Below are 23,560 nucleotides of genomic sequence, written 5' to 3' on the forward strand. Positions count from 1 at the left end.
TTATGACTGCTTTTCAGAAGTGGGTGTGGCTTATTCAGGTTGGGGTGGAGATTGCATTGAACACAGTCGTGAACACAAACACTTTCTTTTTTCTTTGAACTGATGAATTGTGGACAATTAGACCACGAACAGGTCTTAAGAATGTAAATTGGATACATTTGAATTCCATGTTTCGCTTAAGAGGCGTTTGTGATATTTCCATGAATCAGGTTATGAAAATTTCTGGCATCCAGTTTCCAGCCTCACTTCCTCAGATACGTCTCAGGGTCACTGAGCATTTCGCACCATCCTACGGATTCTCAATCGGAACGCAGCCCAAATCATGGGCCAGGAACACCGAGACACCATCTGAGCTCCATCAATAGTTCGAGCAGATGGCAGCGGTGGTTTAACCACAGAAGACTGAGAGTTTTTGTATCTTTGGAGATCAGCAGCTGTAGATCAGAGATTGATTTAGTCACAAAAACCCTTGATACCAAATTTCCCACCTGGCTTCACTTTCACTGGAGAAATAGGAAAAAAACCTGCTTAAGAACAGCACAAAGTTACACTTAAAAATGTTTGAATGTCATTGCATTAGCTTATAAATTAAGAAAGCAAGTGGAATCTGCAAACAAAAGCTGCTAGAGCTTTTCTTAGAACTAACTTCACTCTTAATCAACTGGTGTCAAGGTGATTTTTATTGGATGGATGAAGTCAGTTCCCCTCACGAAAGTGTCCAAATACCATTTGTCCTCATTTTGTACATAATATAATAAAAACAATTATAAGTTGAAACCTATAAAATTTCTTTTTGTGAAATGTGTTTACTTCAAAAGTGTGCTTGAGTGATCTTTCTTTAAAAATAATGGCAGTTTGGTTTGATATTTTGTTAAGCTAATTTCCTTGAAATCAACTAACACTGGTGGGATCGCTGAGACACATCCGGTCAATCAAATTGACTTTGTTAAACTAAAGATAATCCAGTCGGGCCTCTGAGGAAGCTGTCTTTAAGAACACTATGGGATAGAATGACAGTAAAGAGCAGCAGCGAAGATGCTGTTGAGTAGAGACAAACAGTATGTAAAGCTCTCGTGAACGTCAGGTCAAATACAGATTTCCCAACTTCCAGCTTGCATTGTCAGCTTCTAATATACAATATGACACGCCCTCAATTCTAAAATTGCTATAACTTTTAGTCCAAGCTTTTAGTGAACTTTACAGGTGACAAGCCTGGCACAGCATATTTTGAGAGATGATTCTGTTTGTATGCTGTATCTCGTGAGCAGCTGTGGTTGTATGTTATGTGTTAAGTGTTAAAAGGTGATATGTATCAGATTTTGGTAATATGAGTTGCGCCCTTGATCTCCCTCCCAGCCGGAGAACCTGCTCCTGGCCAGTAAATGTAAGAACGCTGCCGTCAAGCTGGCCGACTTTGGACTGGCCATTGAAGTGCAAGGAGACCAACAGGCCTGGTTTGGTAGGTGGTCACTTTAAATTCTCTTGTAAAAATTAAAAAGTAAAATAATAATAATTTTCTTAATTATTTCATTAAAAATATCTGAACATCCTTAGAACAAGATTCATTTACCTGTGAAGCAAAATTGTGAAAGATATGAGACTTGTTTTCAGAGAATATATAATAAATTAAGTTTATTGGCAAATCATTTTTTATTTTTACAGTATGTATTTATTTAGGCATAAACCTCATTAAATGTTGTCATATTAACGCTTTAAACAGGAAAAAAGGAAATTATATTTTCAGATAACAATTCTTAATATCTTATGCAATTTTGTTTTTCCAAACACAATAGGTATCTTTTTTTAAGGATGTTTATAAAGAAAATATATATCTCAAATTAAGTATATTGTAACATTTTTATTTTATTTTAGCATAAGCCTCATTAAATGTTGATCTAAAAAACAAACAACCACAAAAAAACAACAACAAAGATATATTCTCAGAAAACAGTTTTTAATATCTTATGCAAATTTTTTTTTTTACATGTATATTGTTTTAAGGATGTTTATAAAGAGACTATATCTTTAAGTTTGTAAGCAAATTGTTTTTTATTTTTATGTGTATATTTTGACATAAACCTCATTAAATGTTGTTAAATTTATGCTTTAAACAGGAAACAAGAAATTATATTCTTAGAAAACAATTCTTAATATCTTATGCATATATATATATATATATATATATATATATATATATATATATATATATATATATATATATATATATACTTTTAAGGATGTTTATAAAGAGAATATATCTTAAATGAAGTTTATTGGCAAATAGTGTTTTATTTATTTATTTATAAAACTCATTAATTGGTATAAACCTCATTAAATGTTGTTTAAACATTAAAACAAGAAAAACATTATATATTTATATCTATATTAATATATTCTCAGAAAACAATCCTTAATATCTAATGCAATTTTGTTTCTTAAAAACTTTGTCTTGTTTTAATGTTGTTTATATTCTGTATACATATAAATACAGTATATATAAAATTATTATTATTAGGATTTTTTTTTTTTTTTAATCTAAATTGCCACCTTTGGTTGCAAACCCATATGAATATTTAACACAAAAGGAGATATTTGGCAGAATGTTACATTTTCATTGAATGGAAAGATGCAATGAAGGTGAATGGTGACTGAGCTAACATTCTGCCTAACATCTCCTTTTGTCTTCCACATAAGAAAAAAAGTCATACGGGTTTGAAAGCCCGGATGATTTTTACCACCATAGCATTGTTGAGTTTGAAAGATCCTGGAAGAGGCATTTTCAGAGGTGTATTTGTATTTGCTCCAATAGGGTTTGCTGGTACGCCAGGTTACCTTTCTCCAGAAGTGCTAAGAAAGGAGGCTTATGGGAAACCTGTGGACATTTGGGCATGTGGTGAGTCACACACTCTCCCTGATAGAGTTCTTTGCATCTATTTCTATCTTCTCGCTCTCTCAACGCCCCACACATATTCAGACACATCAGCTCTCATGTGTGGAGAGCTCTTCTCCTGCAGGTGTTTTCAAGTGCCGCTTTCTCCAGCTCAGCCGCCACTGCCACGTTCCACATCTACAGTGTCGAGTGATTTTATTAGTTTGCAAATTAGCAGGTCTGAAGGCTGGTAGCATTGAGAAGTCTGATTCATTTAGCCAATTGTTTTGTTTGGACAGTTCCTTTTAGAACCCGTTAAATATAGTGACCATGGCTGTTAAGCTCCAAAAGGAGCCATAAACAACATAAAAGCACCAAAAAAGTAGTCTATATGTGCTATATTCCCAGTTTTAGTAAGCCATATGATATTTTTCTGTGAAGAATAAGTGGAATAGATATTTCTATGCTGCTGTTTATCGCTATGTTTTCATTCGGTTGTGTAGATTGTGTCAAATATTGTGTTGTGTATGGTTTTAAAATGCCACCTAACTTTCAGTTTCACTCCCAAACAAAGTTCTTCCTTAAAGTAGAGTGATCAACAAAAGTTTTGTGAATCGGTTTGACCAAATAATTCAATTAAAAAGAACGATTCATTCACCAATAGGATATAATTTATGACTAGAACATTGAAGATATATAAAGAATAGCTTCAAATCTAGTAGGGCTGGGTGTCTATCTATATGTAAGTCGCTTTGGATAAAAGCGTCTGCCAAATGAATAAATGTAAATAAATGAAATATAGATTTCCCAATTTGGTTAGACTTTGATTCGCAAGCTCTCAATTCGATTCTGGTTTCGATATGACTTGATTCGATTATGATTCATTTGGGTATATTTTAGTTATAATGTCCATTTGGGTACATACTGTATTAAAAAAATCAGCTAATTCAGCTAATGCTGTAAATTATACAGGGAACCTTGTAACTTGGTACATTAATTTAATATTAATAACAAATTAACAACAGGGCCTAAACTATGCAGTTCAGCTGACATTTATTTAAAGGGATAGTTCACCCAAAAATGAACATTTTCTCATCATTTATTCACCCTCATGCCAAACCAGATGTGTATGACTTTCTTTCTTCTGCTGAACACAAATGAAGATTTTTAGAAGAATATCTCAGCTCTGTAGGTCCATACAATGCAAGTCAACAGGATACAAATCTTTTAAGCTCAAAAAGCAGACAAAGGCAGCATAAAAATAATCCATATGACTCCAGTGTTTAAATCCATATCTTCAGTAGCAATATTTTAGATGTGGGTGAGAAACAGATCAAAATTTAAGTCCTTTTTTACTATAAATGTCCACTTTCACGTCCACATTCTTCTTCTTTTGATTTCGGCAATTCGCATTTTTCATGCATATCGCCACCTACTGGGCAGGAAGGAGAATTTATAGGAAAAAAAGGACTTAAATATTGATCTGTTTCTCACCCACACCTATCATATAGCTTCTGAAGACATGTATTAAACCACTGGAGTTTGTGTTCAGCAGAGGAAAGTAAGTCATACGCATCTGGGATGGCATGAGGGTGAGTAACCGATGAGAGAAATTTCATTTTTGGGTGAACTATTCCTTTAACAGAAATATAATAATCAACACAACCAAAACTAAAGTAAACTTTAAAGTAAAAGATCAATCTTGTTATTTTAAGAATCGATATCGGGATCATTCAAATGAAGATCGGGATAAATTGGAAAATCAATATTGTTACCCAGCACTAGAATCTAGCAGAAGTGAAATACTTATAATGTTTCTGCAGGAGTCATCCTATATATTCTTCTGGTGGGTTATCCTCCATTTTGGGATGAAGACCAGCACAAACTCTACCAACAGATCAAAGCCGGGGCTTATGACGTGAGTCCATATTCGTTTTGAGTTGTACAGTAGGATGCATGTTCTCTGGATCTCGTCTAGACCTTGTATTGTGTCCAAATGTAACAAGCTATTCATGTTTCCTGTAGTTTCCCTCCCCAGAATGGGACACAGTGACACCTGAAGCCAAAAACCTCATCAATCAGATGCTCACCATCAATCCAGCCAAGAGAATCACGGCCCAAGAGGCCCTGAAACACCCATGGGTCTGCGTGAGTATCCCTAGGCACAGAAAACTACAAAAAACCTACTCTACAGATACCAAAATATATACATACAGTGTTCCCAAAACATATTTGGACTCTATTCATAGACTGTGATGACACATTTTCGCCTTATGTAGCAACATAAATCTAGATTTTTTTTAAATTATTATTATTAGGTGTAAATTTATATGATTATACTTTATATTATATTACCCTGGGATAAGTTTAAAAAAACATTTGTAATACAGATGCTGAGGGAGCGACATCTTTCTCTCCTCTGACTGCTCTCTGTTTTTTTCTTCTTTTGGAAAGCTGTGAAAGCGTAATAGTGGATTTTTTTCTTTTGCTGTTGGAGCAAACGGATAAGCAAAAATTATAATTGCTGTGGTCTCCCATTTACCGATATACAAGTTTATCCTGCTGTCGTTTTTCTTCCGCATTCCAAACCCGGATATGTGAAAAGGGTTCATTAAGTCACACTTAACAGTATCTGAATGTCATTGCATTAGATAACATATCAAAGCAAGTGGAATCTGCAAACAAATGCTGCTTAAGCTTTTCTCAGAACTAGCTTCCTTTTTCTGAGCCATTTTTGCTCATTGACTGGTTTCAAGGCGATTTTTTTTAGTGGAAAGTAATTTCAGTGGTGGAGCACGTTGCTATTTTGATGAAAAATTGCAAAAACAAGCATTTTCTTTGGAATAATATGCTCCAATCAATCATGCACAAATAGACCAAATCTGCTAGTATGTTTATATGGCAGATACATAAAGTAAATACAGTGACTCTGAATATTTTCATGTCTTTCTTTCTCACAGCAACGATCCACTGTGGCCTCCATGATGCACAGACAGGAAACGGTCGAGTGCCTGAAGAAGTTCAATGCGAGGAGGAAACTCAAGGTTTGAATGGTTACTAAATGTCTCATTTTAATGCATTTCTTTGTTATGTGTTTAAAACCCATCCACTTGGTTCCTATCTTTATCTCTTTGTCTCTTTTTAACATATAGGGTGCAATTTTGACCACCATGCTGGTGTCGCGAAATTTCTCCGGTAAGTTAATATCAAGCCAGCTGCATTCCACATACCCAGCGCTAATCAGAAAGAGAACACAATGCTACTGAAAAATTAAAGGAATAATTTACCCAAAAATTACACTATTGAAGTAGTCCATACAACACACAGACTAGACTTAAAAACTTCAGATGATTTAGAATATAGTGCATAAGCCATATGGAATGCTTTTATGGTGCTTTTATCATGTTTTTATCCTCTTTGTATCTTGACAAACAAGGTCACTATGAATACGAGGGTGAAAAAATAACAGAAGTTTCATTTTTGGGTGAACTGTTCCTTTAATAGAGACCTGAATCCTATTCTAATGGAATCAAAAACACAAACCCTTAAATGTAAATCTCAATCTCCTGTCTTGTGCTATAAAGCATTGGACATTTCAAATGAAGTAATTTCAAAGATACGCAAACAGTGCATTGTTTCACGTCCGACAGCTGGACATTTGAGTTGAGGTCGAATCACAACAGATTGACTCAAAGACGAGCAGATCTGTGTTTGGAGGGAAGAATAATTGTGGATGTGTATGGCTGTGCCAAACACCGCCTGTGATAACTGGCGTTTATAATAACATGTGATTTATTTCTGCTGTACTGAAGCATCTGCTCTCTCACACTCGAGCGCATACACACACACACATTCACACACTCACACTTCAACAGCAGGCTGGTGGGCGGATGCAACAGTGTTCTTGTTGAGGAGCATTTTAGATGCTGTCTCTCTCTCTCTCTCTCTCTCTCTCTCTCTCTCTCTCTCTCTCTCTCTCTCTCTCTCGTCAGCCGTCCTCTCTCTCTGCTCTTATTACTGTAATTACCCCATCCTGTGGGGTGACTCAGTGGTAAAGGAGGCGTGGGAGTGTCCGAGCGTCACTCCACGCTTTTACCCTCATGTGTCATTCCTGTATTCTTTATTCAGTCTTTTTTTTTTTTAAATAAATAGTTCAGCCAAAAAAAAATAATTCTGTCATAATTTACTCTCCCTCACAGTGGCTCACATGTGAACTTGCACCAAACAATGGCAGTTCTCGCATCAACACGTATGCCACTGTGTACGAGCGTCTCTCATGAACATGCAATCTTAGATTTTCACTGAAAAAATACTTGCACATTTTTTCAGAAGACTTGGAATATGACACAATTTGCATGGACTACTTTTATGATACTTTTGGGTCCTTGTTTGAGACTTTAAATTGCTGTTAACTGCGATTGTATTAATAAAATGGACCATGAAATTCATTAAAACGTCCTTTTGTGTTTCGCATAAGTCATATGGGTTTGGAATTACATGTGGATGAGTAAATTGAGACAGAATTTTCATGTTTGGCTAAATTATTCCTTTAAATGAGATATATTCTAGACTTTTTTTTTTAGCATTTTATTTTCCCACTGAAGTCCACTTTTAATGTTAGTTAAGGTTTGAGGTTGAAATTTAGTCTTTCATGGCCATTTTCCACCCTCTCTCTGAGCCTTAGAGTTAAACAGGCTGTTTTTGCTACTTTACCTTTAAGACTTCTATATGTACAAACATCCTTTGTTACGATTGGCTAACCTCTTTGCACCCTAATAATTAAGGCACCCAGCCAGGTTGCTGAATACGGAAAAGCTGTTGGTATGTAAACATTTGCTGTTGTATATTAACGGGCTTACAGATGTGATATAAGCATATTAATACCAGGAGGCCATGCCATGATGTTTTTGCAGCTTAGTTTTATAAATTCTTTGAAACTTTATGTTGTAAACATTAGCATAGCTCTATTCCAAAAAACAGTTTGATCTAATTAAAAGTGGAGTATTTTACCCAGGAGTTACTGTATGTATTTTTATGCTTAACAGAGTATCATGTTGTTAGCTTAGCGACATGCTAAAATGAAACTCTGTTGTAATAAACTGAGAGTCACCGCTATCAAGCTCCTTAAAGGGGTCATGACATGCCTTTTTTTTCTTTTCACTTATAATAATAGTTAAGTGTTTTGCACAAAAAACAGTCATATATTTGTAAAACATGATCATTTTCAACCCTCATTCTGAGCCTCTGTCAGAAACGCTCAGTTTTGGTGCTGCTTCACCTTTAAGACTTGACAGTAAACACCCATTGTTATTATTGGCTCTCTCTGCTCTTGTTTGACCTGCTCTCTACTTGCCATCTCACTGCTCACCCCTACTGGACGGCTATGGAAGTGATGTGTTGTTGTGGAGGCGATCAGATGCAAATGTCTACAACAGTGTGACATCACAATGTGGAGGAAGTAGCGACCATGTATTGACCATGGTGCTACTATAGTAAAACTGTAGCAACCATGTTTTTTAGCAAAAATATTAGGATTTTTATTACCATAGTTTTGGTTTTCCTGTATTATTACTATGGTTAAATGTTTATGGTTAAAATATGGTTACTGTAGTAACACCATGGTAAATTGCGTGGTTATGGTTTTACTACAAATCATTTTCAAAAGAAAAATATATAACTGCACACTCTCTTACAAGTTTATTTTATTACCAACATTTCGGCAACAAGCCTTTAGCAGTATAAATAGAGTCAGTCATTACACACAGGTCAAAACAGTGACATCATAATGGACTTTAGTAATTAGCTAACAAGCCTGTCTCAACCAATTAAGACAATTTAGACATCAGGCTGATTTGTATGTCACAAGAAACATTACTTAAGCACATTTAAAAGCATGAGATACAATTAAATCCTAAAAAATCCTAAATCCCTTTGGATACACAGATTAAAAACTTTGGTGCCGCATGGTTTAAATGTTCATTTTGAATTGAGTTGTTTTTTATGAATGAGGAAATGAAATCTATTTTGTACACATCTTGAATTGAAGGAGTTCTCTAAAAACAATTGATGGTTGTGTGTGTGTGTATATATATCTCTCTCTGAGTGTATGTGTGTATATATATTTATATGTGTATGTATATGGTTTGTGTATAGGGATGTCTTATGATATGATGTGGTGGCTTTTTAGGATTTAATTGTATCTCATGTTTTTAAACGTGCTTAAGTAATGTTTCATGTGACATACAAATCAGTCTGATATCTAAATTGTCTTAATTGGTTGAGACAGGTTTGTTAGCTAATTACTAAACGTCCATTGTGATGTCACTGTTTTTACCTGTGTGTAATGACTGACTCTATTTATACTGCTTTCCATTGTGAGGAAATTGTACCTTGATAAAGGCTTGTTGCTGAAATGTTGGTTATTAAATTAAACTTGTAAGAGAGTGTGCAGTTATATATTTTTCTTTTGAAAGTTTTTGTCCTAACTTGCACCTCCAAACTTAAGGTGTGCGTTTGCTCCAGTGTTTCTTTACTACAAATAATACCATTGTTGAACTATGGTTCACCAGAAATGAACATTCTGTCATCATTTACTCACACTCATATTGTTTGGATCACACAAAAAAAGTATAAATTATTATTAATTAATTTGTGGTATGTCTTTTCAATGCAAAGGCTGTGGATAGTGATTCACTTTAAAGCTTAAAAAGGGACCCAAAGGGGGGGCCTGGGTAGCTCAGTGGTAAAATACGCTGGCTACCACCCCTGGAGCTCACCAGCTCGCTAGTTCAAATCCCGGGGCATGCTGAGTGACTCCAGCCAGGTCTCCTAAGCAACCAAATTGGCCCAGTTGCTAGGGAGGGTAGGGTCACATGGGGTAACCTCCTCGTGGTCACAATAATGTGGTTTGTTCTCGGTGGGGCGCATGGTGAATTGAGCACGGATGCCACAGTGGATGGCATGAAGCCTCCACACGCGCTATGTCTCCATGGCAATGCGCTCATCAAGCCACGTGATAAGATGCGCGGGTTGACTGTTTCAGACGCGGAGGCAACTGGGATTCGTCCTCCAGCCAGCCAGACTGAGGCAAATCACTATGCAACCACCAGGACTTAGAGCGCATTGGGAATTGGGCATTCCAAATTGGGAGAAAAAGGGGAAAAATCCCCCCCCCCCCCCAAAAAAAAGGGACCCAAAAGCATCATTAAAAAAAAATCCATGCTGACTTATACATCCTATTCCAAGTCTTCCAATGGCATATGATTTGAGGTTTTGGTGAGAAACAATCCGAAATGCAAGTCATATTCACACGGGTTTGGAACAAAATGAGGGTGAGTTATTTATGACAGAAGTTTATAGGTTAACTATCCCTTTAACATCATGTCAGATTCTATTACATTTTTGCTATTCTATCTGATTCTTTCTTGATTCCAGTCCTAAATAAAGGTTTCACTGTGTTTTACCATGGCGTAGATCAGTGCTGGTGTATTCCCCGCTGATAGACGAGAGTGGCTTCCAGAGGAGAGCTTGACAAGAAAATGAGACTTTTCTTTATTCCAGCGTGACAGGGAAAGCCTTATTATATGATTACGCCAACCACTGTAATGGACTCTTTCGCAGGGCGCCCTCAAAACCCGTCTCTGGTTGCAGACAACAGCCTGTGTTCCGGCGAACTCTCTCCTTGCTAACACACTTCTCTTCTTCCTTTCTGCCTACTACTTTATTTCAGAGAAAAAACCCGCATCACTAATTAATAGGGACAGTTCAGCAAGAAATGGAAATTCTGTCATCATTTACACACATTTCATTCTTAGTGAATTTCCCCTTCAATGTGTATGGCACGATTGGCATATGTGTGTGTCTGTGTGTGTCTGGCAGTGGGTAGGCAGACAACAGCACCCTCCACCGTCTCCGCGGCCGTCGCCGCAGCCGCAGCGGCCGGTACCACCACAAGTCTGGTGGAACAAGGTAGCCCCGTCCCCTCATTTCACATTGGAGCTCACCTCCCATCATCAATACATCTTCTCCACTTAACTCTCTCCCATACATCATGATTCATGTTCAGCATGGAGCATGGCACGGTTACAGCGCTATCAAACTCTGCACTGTGGACGGCATTGGCTTATTTTAGGGAATGGCCGTCAGATCTGGTCTTTTTTAAATTCTTCATTTTCCATTTCTCTTTCTTCCTCATCTAGACCTCTTTTGCAGTCACCATAAGACACAAAATCTTTATTTTTCTCTCCTTTGCTGGAGGACACGTTTTTGCGTCTGTCCGCACTGTTTATCAATTGCTTTTCTAGGTAACATGCACTAAACAGACATCTTTGAAGATTGCGCCATGTCTCACTGTTTTTTTCAGTGTCTCACGCAAGAGCGCAGTGTATTTTAGGCACCATGCTGGGTTAAAAATGCATATCAAGACACCTGCATTATGTTCTAGTTGTTACACTGCATCTTGCTTTTTTACCGCAAGGATGCGTTTGGTCTGAATGGCCCCTAGGATGGTAAAGAATTTTGGAACATGGTTGCTGGTTTAGTGCTAGTTCAGGGTGGCCTACCAGTTCTTACCAGCATGTTGAAAATTTTCTACCAGGTCATCCTCGACCCAGCTGACTGGTAGTCCAGCTGGTAGTTAACCATCTAGACCAGCTAATGACCATAAATATCAAGCTTTGGCTATCAACAAGTCTGATCCACTCTATAAAGCGCAACAGTCTTGTTCCAGAAGTAAAAATCCCATTAATTTTTTCCATGGGGGAATTGATTTTTAACGATAGCTTTTAAACCTTTAAAGACAGACTGACCGTGTGCTCTGAGATTGTTAATCGGTGAAATATGCTCCTGTTGAAGCAATCAGTCCACATTATTTCAACTTCATTAAAAAAAAAAACATGTTTAATATCGAAACACCTGTTGAATAACTACACTACCCATGAATCCCAAAGAGAAGATCCACTGATCAAAGAGTCGTGGCAAACAAAGCATGCCAAATGAGCCAAGCAGCGATCGCCCTCTTCCATAACTTCCAAATCGAGTCGGTCTCTCTATACTATTAAGCTACTAATAGTACAGTATATTTGTATATATCTGAATATTTTGCAATAAATGTAAAATATATTGCTATACTTATAAACAGTTTGTTTTTCCATAATTTTTAATTCGATTATGCCATTCACTTCGCAATGGGATTGTAGTTCATTCCCTCATAACAGACTTTAAAGGTGCTATATGTAAGATTGACAACAAGCATTGAAATGGTTACTACAGTCCAAATTCAAAATATTGGAGAGTTGTCTGCCCCGCCCTAGACTCGAAACTCATGCAGGGTGCCAACTTGGCAGTGGTGGCTCAGCAGTTAAGGCTCTGGGTTACTGATCAGAAGGTTGGGGGTTCAAACCCCAGCACTGCCAAGATGCCACTGTTGGGCCCTTGAGCAAGGCCCTTGACCCTAACTGCTCCAGGGGTGCCCTATCATGGCTGACCCTGTGCTCTGACCCCAGCTTAGCTGGGATATGTGAAAAAAAGAATTTCACTGTATATGTGAAAATGTATAATGTGTGATAAATAAATACAATTATTATAATTAATTATAATTATAGAATGTTGACACGCAAATTAGCCAACTCAGCATCCGTTTTAAAAGATTTCTGGGCTTTAAGCTGTCTCCATCTTCCAAAGGCATCTCCAGTATTTATCCTTGTTTTACAACGCCTCTGGTCATGGTGGTTTTTAGATGGATGGCGAGGCTTTTTAGGTCGGGTGGAATCTGTTATCTCTAATCCAGTTTGTTTGCTGGCTTCCATGGCTGCAGCACGCAGTGTTGTTTGCCTGCAAACATGTTCAAATCTGGCAACCCGGCGGTGTCTAAATACTATTGGTGAGTGGGCAGTGGGCGGGACCACACAGGCCAAAACATAAACAGAAATTCCGGTCCGGAATGGAAACTTCAAAGTAGAATATACTGGCTGTAGCATTGTTATCAGAGAAGCCAGTATTTCAACTTAGCATGTTTCCTAATTCTCTAATGACATATTATGGTCATTTTATGATTTAGTACAGTAACAATATTACATATAGCACCTTTAAGTACAAAGTCTTTTACATTTGTCTTTTTGTCCAATTTTTTAATACTATTTTAAATCAAAGTTTGATATGTTGTGATTGACCTTGGAGCTGTTTGGTTTGGTTCATGGCTTAGAACTCTTTATAAAGAATTTTATGAAATCCCTATGGAAAAAATTAATGGGAAAAACACTTCTAGAAGCAAGAAGTCTGAATAAGTCGCCGGGCGCTCTCTATAGCTTATTGTGTCAAAGAACCCCTCAGTTAGACCGGAAGAGACTGTAAAGCGACCAACCACAGTTAATTTTATTTTCCACAACGTTTAGGGGAAAGTAAAGGCACCAGCACACTCACGAAGAAGTTCTTCTTCGCTCAGAGCTTAACAGAAGTTCGAAACAGCTGAGTAGCGACATACTATTTGCAAACATTCAGAAACCGGCCACACTGCTAGGGGAGGTGTTTAGAGGAGCATTTAAATATTAGGACACTCAAGACTACATGTAAAATATCAACTAATATAACATTAAAATGTGTTATCAATGACTTTATACCTAATTATATGAGTAGAATTCACACAAGATCAGTAAAAGACACTTTTTTTTTACATCTCGATGATTTAATGATTTAAAGTAATATATATCCGGTAGAAAATACGTAATTTGACTTCTTTATATTCTGAATTAATGGCGCTAATGTGCTAACATGCTACACTCTGTTATTGTAATTTATGATGACACTGATACTACTGCAAAGATGGGTGTATAAAAGAGTGTTAAAGGGTAGAATACAGACAAAAGAATGATAATAGGCATATCTTACTTTGTGCGGAAATGTGAAAGGCTTTTGGCTGCAGACGGCAAATGAGTGAATGGGCACTTGAGAATATATGATTTTATTCCTTTTGTAGACTAAGTAAACAAAAAAAAATCGTATTACATTTTCTTGAAAAATGTCTCTAGGCGAATGATCGTACAGATGTAGGTAAATTTGCACTAGCTCGCTTATAACTGTTGACTGATCTTAGTAGGTGGAGCTCCAGATCACCCCTATCAATGACGTGGACCAATGGCAGTAAGAAAGTGTTCAGCAGCCAGTAAGAAGTTTTCCTGAAAGTTCGCCCTGGCGAGCTGTTACGAACCACCGAAACGAATGCAAAAACACCTTCGTTTTAGCTAGATTTTGTTCTAAATGTCATCACACATGTTCGTTCTTCGATTTCGCATGTCACATAACGATTTCGATTAAGTGTGCAAGGACCTTAAATCTGAAATCAATGATACCACAATAATAGATTGTTTACTTGCTACTGAGTGACACAAACTCTCAAAACTTTGAGTATCTTTCACGGATTTGATGTCATTGACCTTGCAAACTTTGCCAAATCCAGTAACTGTTTTTCCTCAGAGGCGCTTATTGTATCAACACATTCGAGACAATAAAAACCTGGGCTCCCTGACTCCCGGAAATTGCTTAAAGCCAGGCAATCAAATTGGAACTGCCGATTTCAGTTTGGCTAATTTCAGTCTGAGGCTGAGCACGTTAAACTAGCTACCCTGGTTTTCCCTTTTTCTCTCTATCTTTCTCTCTCTCCTTTCAATCATTCCTGTGTTCATTGCACATCATCCACTCACTCCCTATCTCTCCTCTACTCATCTCTTTGCTCCATCCATCCACAGATTTATCATTCATCGGTTGTGTTCTGCCTCTCTTTCTCTCAGTCTTTCTTCCCTTGGGTTTCTGATTTTAGGTCTCTCTCTCTTTCTCTCTCTTGCCTGCCTACTGGTGACTGAATGTTGCACGAGAGCACACGCATGTCATGTGATGCAGGAGAACGTGGCCTGATCTGATCTGACTGCATGTGTCTTAAAGTGTTCAGGAAAGGGGGTTCAATGTCCTTCAATGATTCACCATAAACATATACATTTTTTGTCTGTGAGAACCAATATGTAGTGCAATGAAGAGAAGAAGTGTGTTTATATATGTGTGTGAAATTTGAAAAGAGTTGTTTGGTAGTAATCATTTTAACACTGTTGCATGCTTTGAATTTAGTTTGATTGAACAGTGTTTACCCACGGTTTTACCTATAGTGCAACTCTTTACATTTTAAAGCATTTTAAAGCATTTTTTTTTTATCTCTTCCTCAATACAGTGTTTTGCTTTGTTTGTCTCTGTGTGTGTTTTTTGGTCAGTTGTATTTGGTGAATCAAGTTTGTTACCACCCCAATGATGGCACAGAAAAGGACTTGAAACATTGATGTGACATGCCAAAGACAAAACTTTGAAAATAAACCAAAGACTTTTGTTTTAGTCGTCAGTTGCACGCATTTGAACCCCCTACCCTTGTCCAGACAAACAAACTTCCATCAAATGGACCTCCGGTTATCTCTCTCTCTTAATCTATTCTTTCTAATCTATTCTATTCCCTCTCTTCATTCCTCTCTGCCTCTAAAATTTGTATCAAGGTAAGATTCTCTCCCTTTTCCTCTCTTTCTAGCCCCCTTCACGCAACACCTTCCCTATATCTGCACGGATTTTAATTCAATAGACTATAGTTTTGTAGAAATGTAGAACATCTCTTGTGTTGCCATGGCAGTGCAGATGAGAATAATTTAAAGTTCAAATCAGATTTGCAGATGGCTCCATTTCATTTGATTTCATTTTAGTACAGCATGAATCTGTTGCTGGCGTCTTAAAAGGTGTTTATTCACTTTGACAAAGCTTCAACAAGCTCACTTGTGAGGAAAATTGAGCATTTTACAGTAACAGGTGCTTGCTTCATGTACTGATCGTCTGAGCATCTTGGCATTTCACGCTTTAACTGCAGTGCGTGTTTGTGAAATTACTTTGCTGTACTTTAGGGTCATCAAGGGAAGTCCTCAAAGGTTAAAAAGTTCACAGCTGGTCATCAGTATTGATGTTGTGATGCTGGTGTCTCCACCCATCTTTTTAACCAGCTTAAAGGGACAGTTCACAAAAAAATCAATCAATCAATCAATCAATTCTGTCATCATTTACTTACCCTCATATCGTTCCAAAACTTTTCATATGGCTTCCTTTTTTCTGTGGAGCATATAAAAAGATGTTCGGCAGAATGTTAGCTTCAGTCACCATACACTTTTATTGTACGGGAAAAAAGATGCAGGTTTGGAATGACATGAGGGTGAGTAAATGATGATTTTTGGGTGCACTATCCCTTTAACCAGCAAGACTTCTATGGTCAACCAGCTGTCACGCTGCTCAGACATCTTCACTAGTTAGGTTTCACATAGGTCCACCACCTAGACCAGCAACAAACCACCTGGACTGGTCTAAGCTGGTCTTTTCAGCCAGGGTAAATATTTATTTATTTACTTATTTAGATTTGTATTATATGGAATACAGTATGTTTATGGTTAGATGTAGTCTGAAGTAATTATTATTAGCTTTTTATAAAAGCAATAAATCTCTATAGTATGTCCTCATTTAGAAAGCTATTTGTGTGTGTGTAGGTCAAGTTTTGCCTACTTTGTGGGGAGCAATTTCCAACACTGCAAAAAATTTTATAACTTCCTTAATATTTTTGTCATGTTTTCCAGTAAAAAATATTGAAACATCCTTCAAACAAGACAAATTGACGTGAAGAAAAATAACATAAGATTTTAAATCTTGTTTTCATAGAAATTTTGTGAGGTTTATGCTTAGAAGTAGAAACAATTTGCCAATGGGGAAAGAAAAATAAACTTAATTCCAAGGGAAAACAAGTGTATTTTTTTTTTTTTTTACCTCATTGACAAATAGTTTTTCTATGAAAAAATATACACTCACTGAGAACTTTATTAGGAACACTATGGTCCTAATATTTGCCCGACGTGGTCTTCTGCTGTTGTAGCTCATGCGCCTCAAGGTTTGACATGTTGTGCATTCTGAGATGCTAGTCTGCTCTCTACAATTGTACAGAGCGTTTATCTGAGTTACCGTATCCTTTCTGTCAGCTCGAACCAGTCTGACCATTCTCCTTTGACCTCTCTCATCAACAAGGCATTTCCGTCCACAGAACTGCCGCTCACTGGATGTTTATTTGTTTTGGCTCCATTCTGAGTTAATTCTAGAGAATGTTGTGCTTGAAGATCCCAGGAGATCAGCAGTTACAGAAATACTCAAACCAGCCCGTCTGGCACCAACAATCATGCCACGGTCGAAATCACAGAGATCACATTTTTTCCCCATTCTGGTGGTTGATGTGAACATTAACTGAAGCTCCTGACCCGTATCTGAATGATTTTATGCATTGTACTGTTGCCACACGATTGGCTGATTAGATAAAGTGCTCAGTGAGTGTTTATTTGAATAGCCAAATAAAAATGTATTTGAATTGGCAAATGCATTTCTGTGAAAACAAGACTATATATTTTGCTTCTCATGTTTAATGGATTTTTGGATATTTTTTACTGGGAAACTGCAGTGCACAAAAATAGTAAATCCTGAAATCACCTACCAGCCAGTGGACCTTTATTTGGGAGGAAAACGGCTTAATGAACATCCCAAATAATGTCTTGATGAAAATCTAAAAAGGTTTATGTGAGGGTAAAGTTTAGTTCGGCCGTAGAAAATATAATTAGCTTTATACAAAAACAAAAGAAGTCAATGGAAAGTCGCCAACGTGATGTTTAGTGCATTTAGACACATCTGCATGTATACCAGCCATACCCTAACCCCTCACTCCTGTATGGGATGCATCGATTATAATTTCTAATTAATTCCAAAGAATTCTGCTCAGTCGCATTGTATGCATCCTAACATGCAACACACGTGTGTGTATGATGCATATGTGTATGTGCATTCCACATGTAGTGTTTTAAACGGCTTTAATCCTCTGAATGTGGGGCGGGGGGGATTTTCCCAGCTGACTGGCTGGCGCAGTGTTTGGCGAGCACCATTAGCGCTCTGGTAATGTTGACTGTTGCTCCTGTCTGAGTGTGCTGATGTTTACCCTTCCTCTCTCCACGTCTACAGCAGCCAAGAGCCTGCTCAACAAGAAGGCCGATGTCAAGGTAAGATGTCCTCTTTCACTCCTCTCCTCTTCCCATTTCATCCCTCTTTCTCTTTTTATCCTTGTTTGCCTTTTTTAATCAGTATTTTTTGTCATGTTTTCCAGGAAAAAGTATCTAAACATCCTTAAAATGAGATAAATTTACTTTAGAATCAAGTTTTTTTTTTCTTACCCCACTGCCACATTGTTTTATTCATGTTTTAAACACAATCCTCTATACATTTAGCTAGATTTTTGCTTAAAACAAGCCAATGGGGTAAAAACAATACACTTAATTCAAGATATGTAAGTCTTAATATCTAAAGCAATTAGAATAAAAAAGATGTACATTTATCTTGTTTTAAGTATATTTTATTAAGTATGGTTTTGTATGTTTCCTGGAGAACAAGACTAAAATACTGATTAGGAAAATAATTTTTGCAATGTTCGCCTAGCTCACATTGTTCAGGATTTTGGTGTAAATTTTGATATGGCACACACTAAATGTCTGCGATCTGAACCGATGATGTTGGAGCAGATCTGTGTGTTTATGTGTTTGCTTTTGCAGTCTCTGTCTCTATGTTCTGTCCTTTTCGGCAGTCTCTGTGTGTTTGGGTTTACTTAGCTATACTCTGGGGCCAAACTATCCTCAGAAGTTAACTTAATCTGGCAAAACCTCCCTTTTCGGGAAATCTGGGGGCATCCTCAATTGGGAAAATGAATCATAAATCATATATCAAAAAAAACAAAAAGTTATTTTAGGGGTAGTGTTTGGGTTAGGGGTAGTTTTTATTAATAATGTTATATAAGTACAATGTAGAGTAATTCTATGTTATGTCCTTATTTAGACAGTGAGTTAAATGTGAGTGTACGTGTCATCTGTATGATTAAATACTACGGTTTTTGGGGTGGCAGCTGAAACCAGCGTGAGCTTGTGCTTTGTTAATTTCTGACCTGTGTCTTGCCTTATTACACCTTTATCATCTACCCATTATGCTTCATGCCCCAATCGCAGTACCCATGCCGGGGTAGCACCTCCATTTGCATTTCAATTTCGAGCGTTCCTCTACTTGGCCTGAAGTCATAAGAGTTGGTTTACCTCAGATGTGCAGGTCTTTCATTGAGAGAATGCGCACAGATGTTGACCTTCGACCTGTAATGAGCTGTTAGAGAGAGTGCACTTGAAGGTTCGTTTGTTCTGATAATAACGTATAATCCTCTCAGACAGAGTAGAAAGGTTGGCTTTCACCTCCATCGCACCGCTGAATTAGAAATGAAACTCTGACTGCTCTCTGTTAGGGATTTGATGAGGAGTATAATCTAGAGAATAATCCTCTCCAGTTGGGCTAGGCTCACTCAGAGCATTAATCATATATTACATAATCCTTTAGCATGCAGTTTTTATGAGGTTGACGCTTAAAAGCATTCCGAGGAAAATCCTGCCTCTGCTTTCTCCACCAATGCTGTATTTCTGTAACGTTTAGCCATGAATAAATGAGGAGGTTTCGGCTGAAGTGTCTCAGAGATTACGTTTAATTTTGTACAATGCGTTACGGGTCATAGTTTGGTAATCTCACTTAAACGTTAGCTTCCCAGGTACTTCTTTTCTTCTTTCCTGCTGTTGTTCATCTTTTTATTCTATTAGGGATGCACCAGTATTGGATTTTTTGGCAATATCGATACCTGTTTTTAGGTTATGGCTATTAACCGATATCTCTTTTTTTCTATTAAGAATTCACCAATATAGAAATTTTTGCCAATAAGATTTTTATGTTATGGCCGGTCACCATTATGATGGCCCATAAACATTCTGTACCACTTGTTTTCTATTAGGGATGCACAGATAAAGAATTTTTGACAATACCGATAACCCATTTTTATGTAATAACTGTTACCAATAAAGTGGCCATTAAAATCTTCTGTTTCTCTTATTTTCTATTAAGGATGCTCCAGTATAGGAATTTTGAACGATATGATATTCGATTTTTATGTAATGGCCCCCCTCATTATGATGGCCCATAAATATTCTATACCTCTCATTTTCTATTATGGATGCACCGATATATACCAATTTTTGGCAATAGCGATAACCCATTTTTATGTTATGACTCTTCATAACATAATGACCATTAAAATCTTCTGGTTCTCTTTTTTTCTATTAAGGATGCACCTGTGTACTGTAAGGCTTTTGGCCTATACGATTACCAATTTTATGTTATGGCCATTATCAGTTATGTTTGCTGAAAAATATATCTTCCTTTTGCTATTACAAATGTACCGATACTGGAATTTTCAGCAATAACCGATAACCAATTCTATGTTTTGGCTGCTAACCGTTATGATGGCTGATAAATATTCTATAGCTCTATTTTTCTATAAGGGATGCATCAATATAGGAATTTTGTCAGATAAGATAATAGATTTTTATAATTTAACCGTTAACTGCTACAGTATGATGACCGATAAATACTCTATTTCTATCAATGATGTCTCGATATGGGAATTTTTGTCTATACGGATGACCAATTTTTATGTTTTTGCAGGTAACCATTATGATGACCAATAAATATTTTATATCTCTTATTTTCTATTAATGATATGGGAATTTTGATCAATACCGATAACTAATTTTTATGATATGGCTGTTAAATGATAAGATGGCCAACAAATATTCTATTTGTCATGTTTTCTATTCAGATTGCACAGATATCAAAATTCTGGCCAATCCCGATAAATCAATTTTTATTTTGTGGCAGTTAACCGATATGATGCCCACTAAAATCTTTTGTATCACTTTTTTTTATTTTTTATAAAGGATGCACCGATATAAAAATTTTGCCAATGCGTTAATTGATTTTTTGTTATGGCCATGCCATTAATCGTTATGATGGCTAATAAATATTCTAGATTTTTATTAAGGATGAACCAGAAAATGAATTTTGGGCGATACGAATAACCGATTGTTATAATTACGGCTGTTAACTAAAGCTAAAAGCTAAAATTGTACATGCTTAAATTGAAATTGGTCATCAAAACATTATAATTTACAGTAAAAAGTTGGATAACTGTTTAGTACTTCTTAAACCTGGCTTAGAAAAAGAGTATACTGTTTGATTTAGGAAAAAATAGCCATATAATCAGATATTATCGGCTTCCAATATCGGCCTATTCAGATACGATAATAAAAAAGCACTAGTATTGTCCAATACCGATTTGGTCACCACATATCGTGTATCCATATTTTTAGTCTCTCTCACTCAGTCTCTCTCTGGCCTCTCCGTATCTGACTGCAGTTGTGTCTAAATCAGCATTGTGTGCCGCCCACCGTCAGCACTTTGGTCAGACTGTGTTCTCATTGCAGTATTCAGCTGTGTGCTCTTCCTACGATCTACAGAGTGCATTTCATGCACAGATTCTCTTAAAAACTGCCCCCAGGGCAACAGCGTCAGAAAACATTCCTTTTCTGGAGCTCTCATTAACTGCTCGGGCAGGTGCAAGCTTTCATCGGCCCTGTGGCTGTCAGCTGCAGTAATGAGCCAGTTTTCCCACTCTCTAGGCCAATCATTCCATGTTCTCTCCTCCTACACCTCACTCTCCATCCATGATATCTCTCCTCCATATCTCGATCCAGAGCAGGGTGGGCCACCTCAGTGGGTAATGAAGCTCTCACTCCAGGAATAGCTGCCGATTGGAGAAGGGAACTAGGAGACTGAAATAGACACTTCCACTGCACCTCACTCATTGCTTAGCAACTGGCTCACCACACTTCTCCATTCTGACATTTCTCTCCTTTTTTCCATGCTCTCATTTTCTTGCCATCTTGACTTATGTAGTGCAGCTTCATACAGTTCATCACGGCTGGAGAATTGTGAAGAAACTAACCGACAACCATGGTTTAACCTTAAGAGATGCTAACAAGTCAACTTATCAGTTGGAAACAAATAATGGATGAAATAAAGCGGCAGTAAAGAGAACAGGAAAATACATAAATGAGATTAAGTCATGAATAAAGATAATATTGCCATTTCAGAGTGGTTAAGGATCTTTGAGCTTACAAGCCAAAGGTTTTAGGTTCAGACCTCATACTGGCCGTTTCTTTAAGCTACCGCCTTTGTGCACTACAGAAAGGCACTTAAACCCAGCTTGCGCCAGGCAATTGTTCCTGTAGTAAAAAATACATGTACTTTTAAGTCACTTTGGAGAAGAAACCATCTGCTACATGAACCTACTGTAGTTGGGCTAGCTACTCAAAAATGTAGCAAGCTAAGCTACCATCTGACGTATAAGGGGTGTCTACTTGCATAGTTTCTTAAAATTGTGATTGCCAGTGTCACAGCATTCAGAAGCTGCACTGAAGTGGTCCCACTTTATATTAGGGGTCTTTAACTACTATGTACTTAAGCATTTGATACAATGTACTTATTATGTACTTATGAATTGGTGAATTGCTTACATTTAAAGTATCTGCATTTAATTACATTTGTAGTTACACTGTTAACCTTACCCCTAGCCCTAATCCAACCCTAAACCTAACAGTACCTCAAACTCAGTAGTAGCACATGTGAATGTTTTGAGAGTTTTGTAGAACAACATGTAGTTACACAGTAAAAACAATGTGTTGTATGTATTTTAATGTTCATACATAGTAGTTAAGGACACCTAATATAAAGTGGGACGCATTAAGTTAATTCAACCAACCAAATTTATAAATGCGATTTGAGAATTGGACATTGCTAGTCATAATTTTAATGAGACATTGGAGAATACTGGACACAGAACTTGATTGTAAAAATATTGCTAGTGAAAATTAAATGCTGAAACTAAATTTTACACCACAACTAAAACAGCTTCACTTGGAAAACTGCAAAAATTAATTTAAAATTATTTAAAAATCATTAAATATGTAAACATTCTTAAAACAAGCTAAATTTACTTCAGAAGCAAAATGACATAAGACTTTTGTTTTCTGAGAAATCTAATACAATTTATTAATGTTTATGCTTATAAAAAGAAAACACTATGTGGTAAGAAAAAACAAACTTGATTCATTTTTTTGTTTTTTTCAAGCATAAAGCCCACTACATTTTGTTAGATTTCTCTGTAAGCAAGACTTAACATCTTATGTCATTCTGTTTCTCAAGTTATTTTTTCTTGTTTTAAGGATGTTTCAATATTTTAACCTGTTAATAAGACAAAAATACGGTCAAAAAATTTGTGGACAACATGATTTCAAAAACCTTGCCACTGAGAAATTTAGCTAATAGCTTTACAGCTTGTAGCGATGCTACATAGTCATGACTAGTAGTTGACCAATACAGGGTTTTTTAGTGGCCGATGCCAATATCTAAAGAGCAGAATGGCTGATATAATGCCCACATGTAATACAATTTAATAACAGCAAACAAGTACACAGAATAGCTGATTTTAAGCACTTTTTTTACATTTACACTGCCTATTCTGCTGTCTGATAATTTTGTAACTTTCTGTTTGCATTAAAACCTGCAAATGGCCTTATAGTTTTATCTGCCAGGTGAATTCTGAACAGACCTCTCTTACGCGGAAAACCCATGCCCACATTTCCTTAAACTTCCTTGATTTTCCACCTTTCATATGTCTGT

The 23,560-nt window shown here is 36.9% G+C and overlaps 1 protein-coding gene across 16 annotated transcripts in view; it reads left to right on the plus strand.

Moving 5' to 3' along the window:
* Nucleotides 1–23,560, plus strand: part of LOC127433900 (calcium/calmodulin-dependent protein kinase type II subunit beta) — a 94,311-nt gene that overhangs the window by 41,868 nt on the left and 28,883 nt on the right. For 7 of the 16 annotated variants that reach the window (XM_051686236.1, XM_051686235.1, XM_051686220.1 and 4 more), the window contains exons 7-14: nt 1,357–1,459; nt 2,810–2,893; nt 4,693–4,787; nt 4,895–5,017; nt 5,830–5,913; nt 6,022–6,064; nt 10,748–10,837; nt 17,927–17,964. In XM_051686236.1, the coding sequence (XP_051542196.1) occupies nt 1,357–1,459; nt 2,810–2,893; nt 4,693–4,787; nt 4,895–5,017; nt 5,830–5,913; nt 6,022–6,064; nt 10,748–10,837; nt 17,927–17,964 (660 nt within the window). The remainder of the gene's footprint in view (nt 1–1,356; nt 1,460–2,809; nt 2,894–4,692; nt 4,788–4,894; nt 5,018–5,829; nt 5,914–6,021; nt 6,065–10,747; nt 10,838–17,926; nt 17,965–23,560) is intronic. The other 9 variants (XM_051686229.1, XM_051686228.1, XM_051686232.1 and 6 more) reach the window with 3 other exon arrangements.

The sequence above is a fragment of the Myxocyprinus asiaticus genome, chromosome 43 (assembly GCF_019703515.2).
Source record: "Myxocyprinus asiaticus isolate MX2 ecotype Aquarium Trade chromosome 43, UBuf_Myxa_2, whole genome shotgun sequence".
NCBI classification, from domain to species: Eukaryota; Metazoa; Chordata; class Actinopteri; order Cypriniformes; family Catostomidae; genus Myxocyprinus; species Myxocyprinus asiaticus.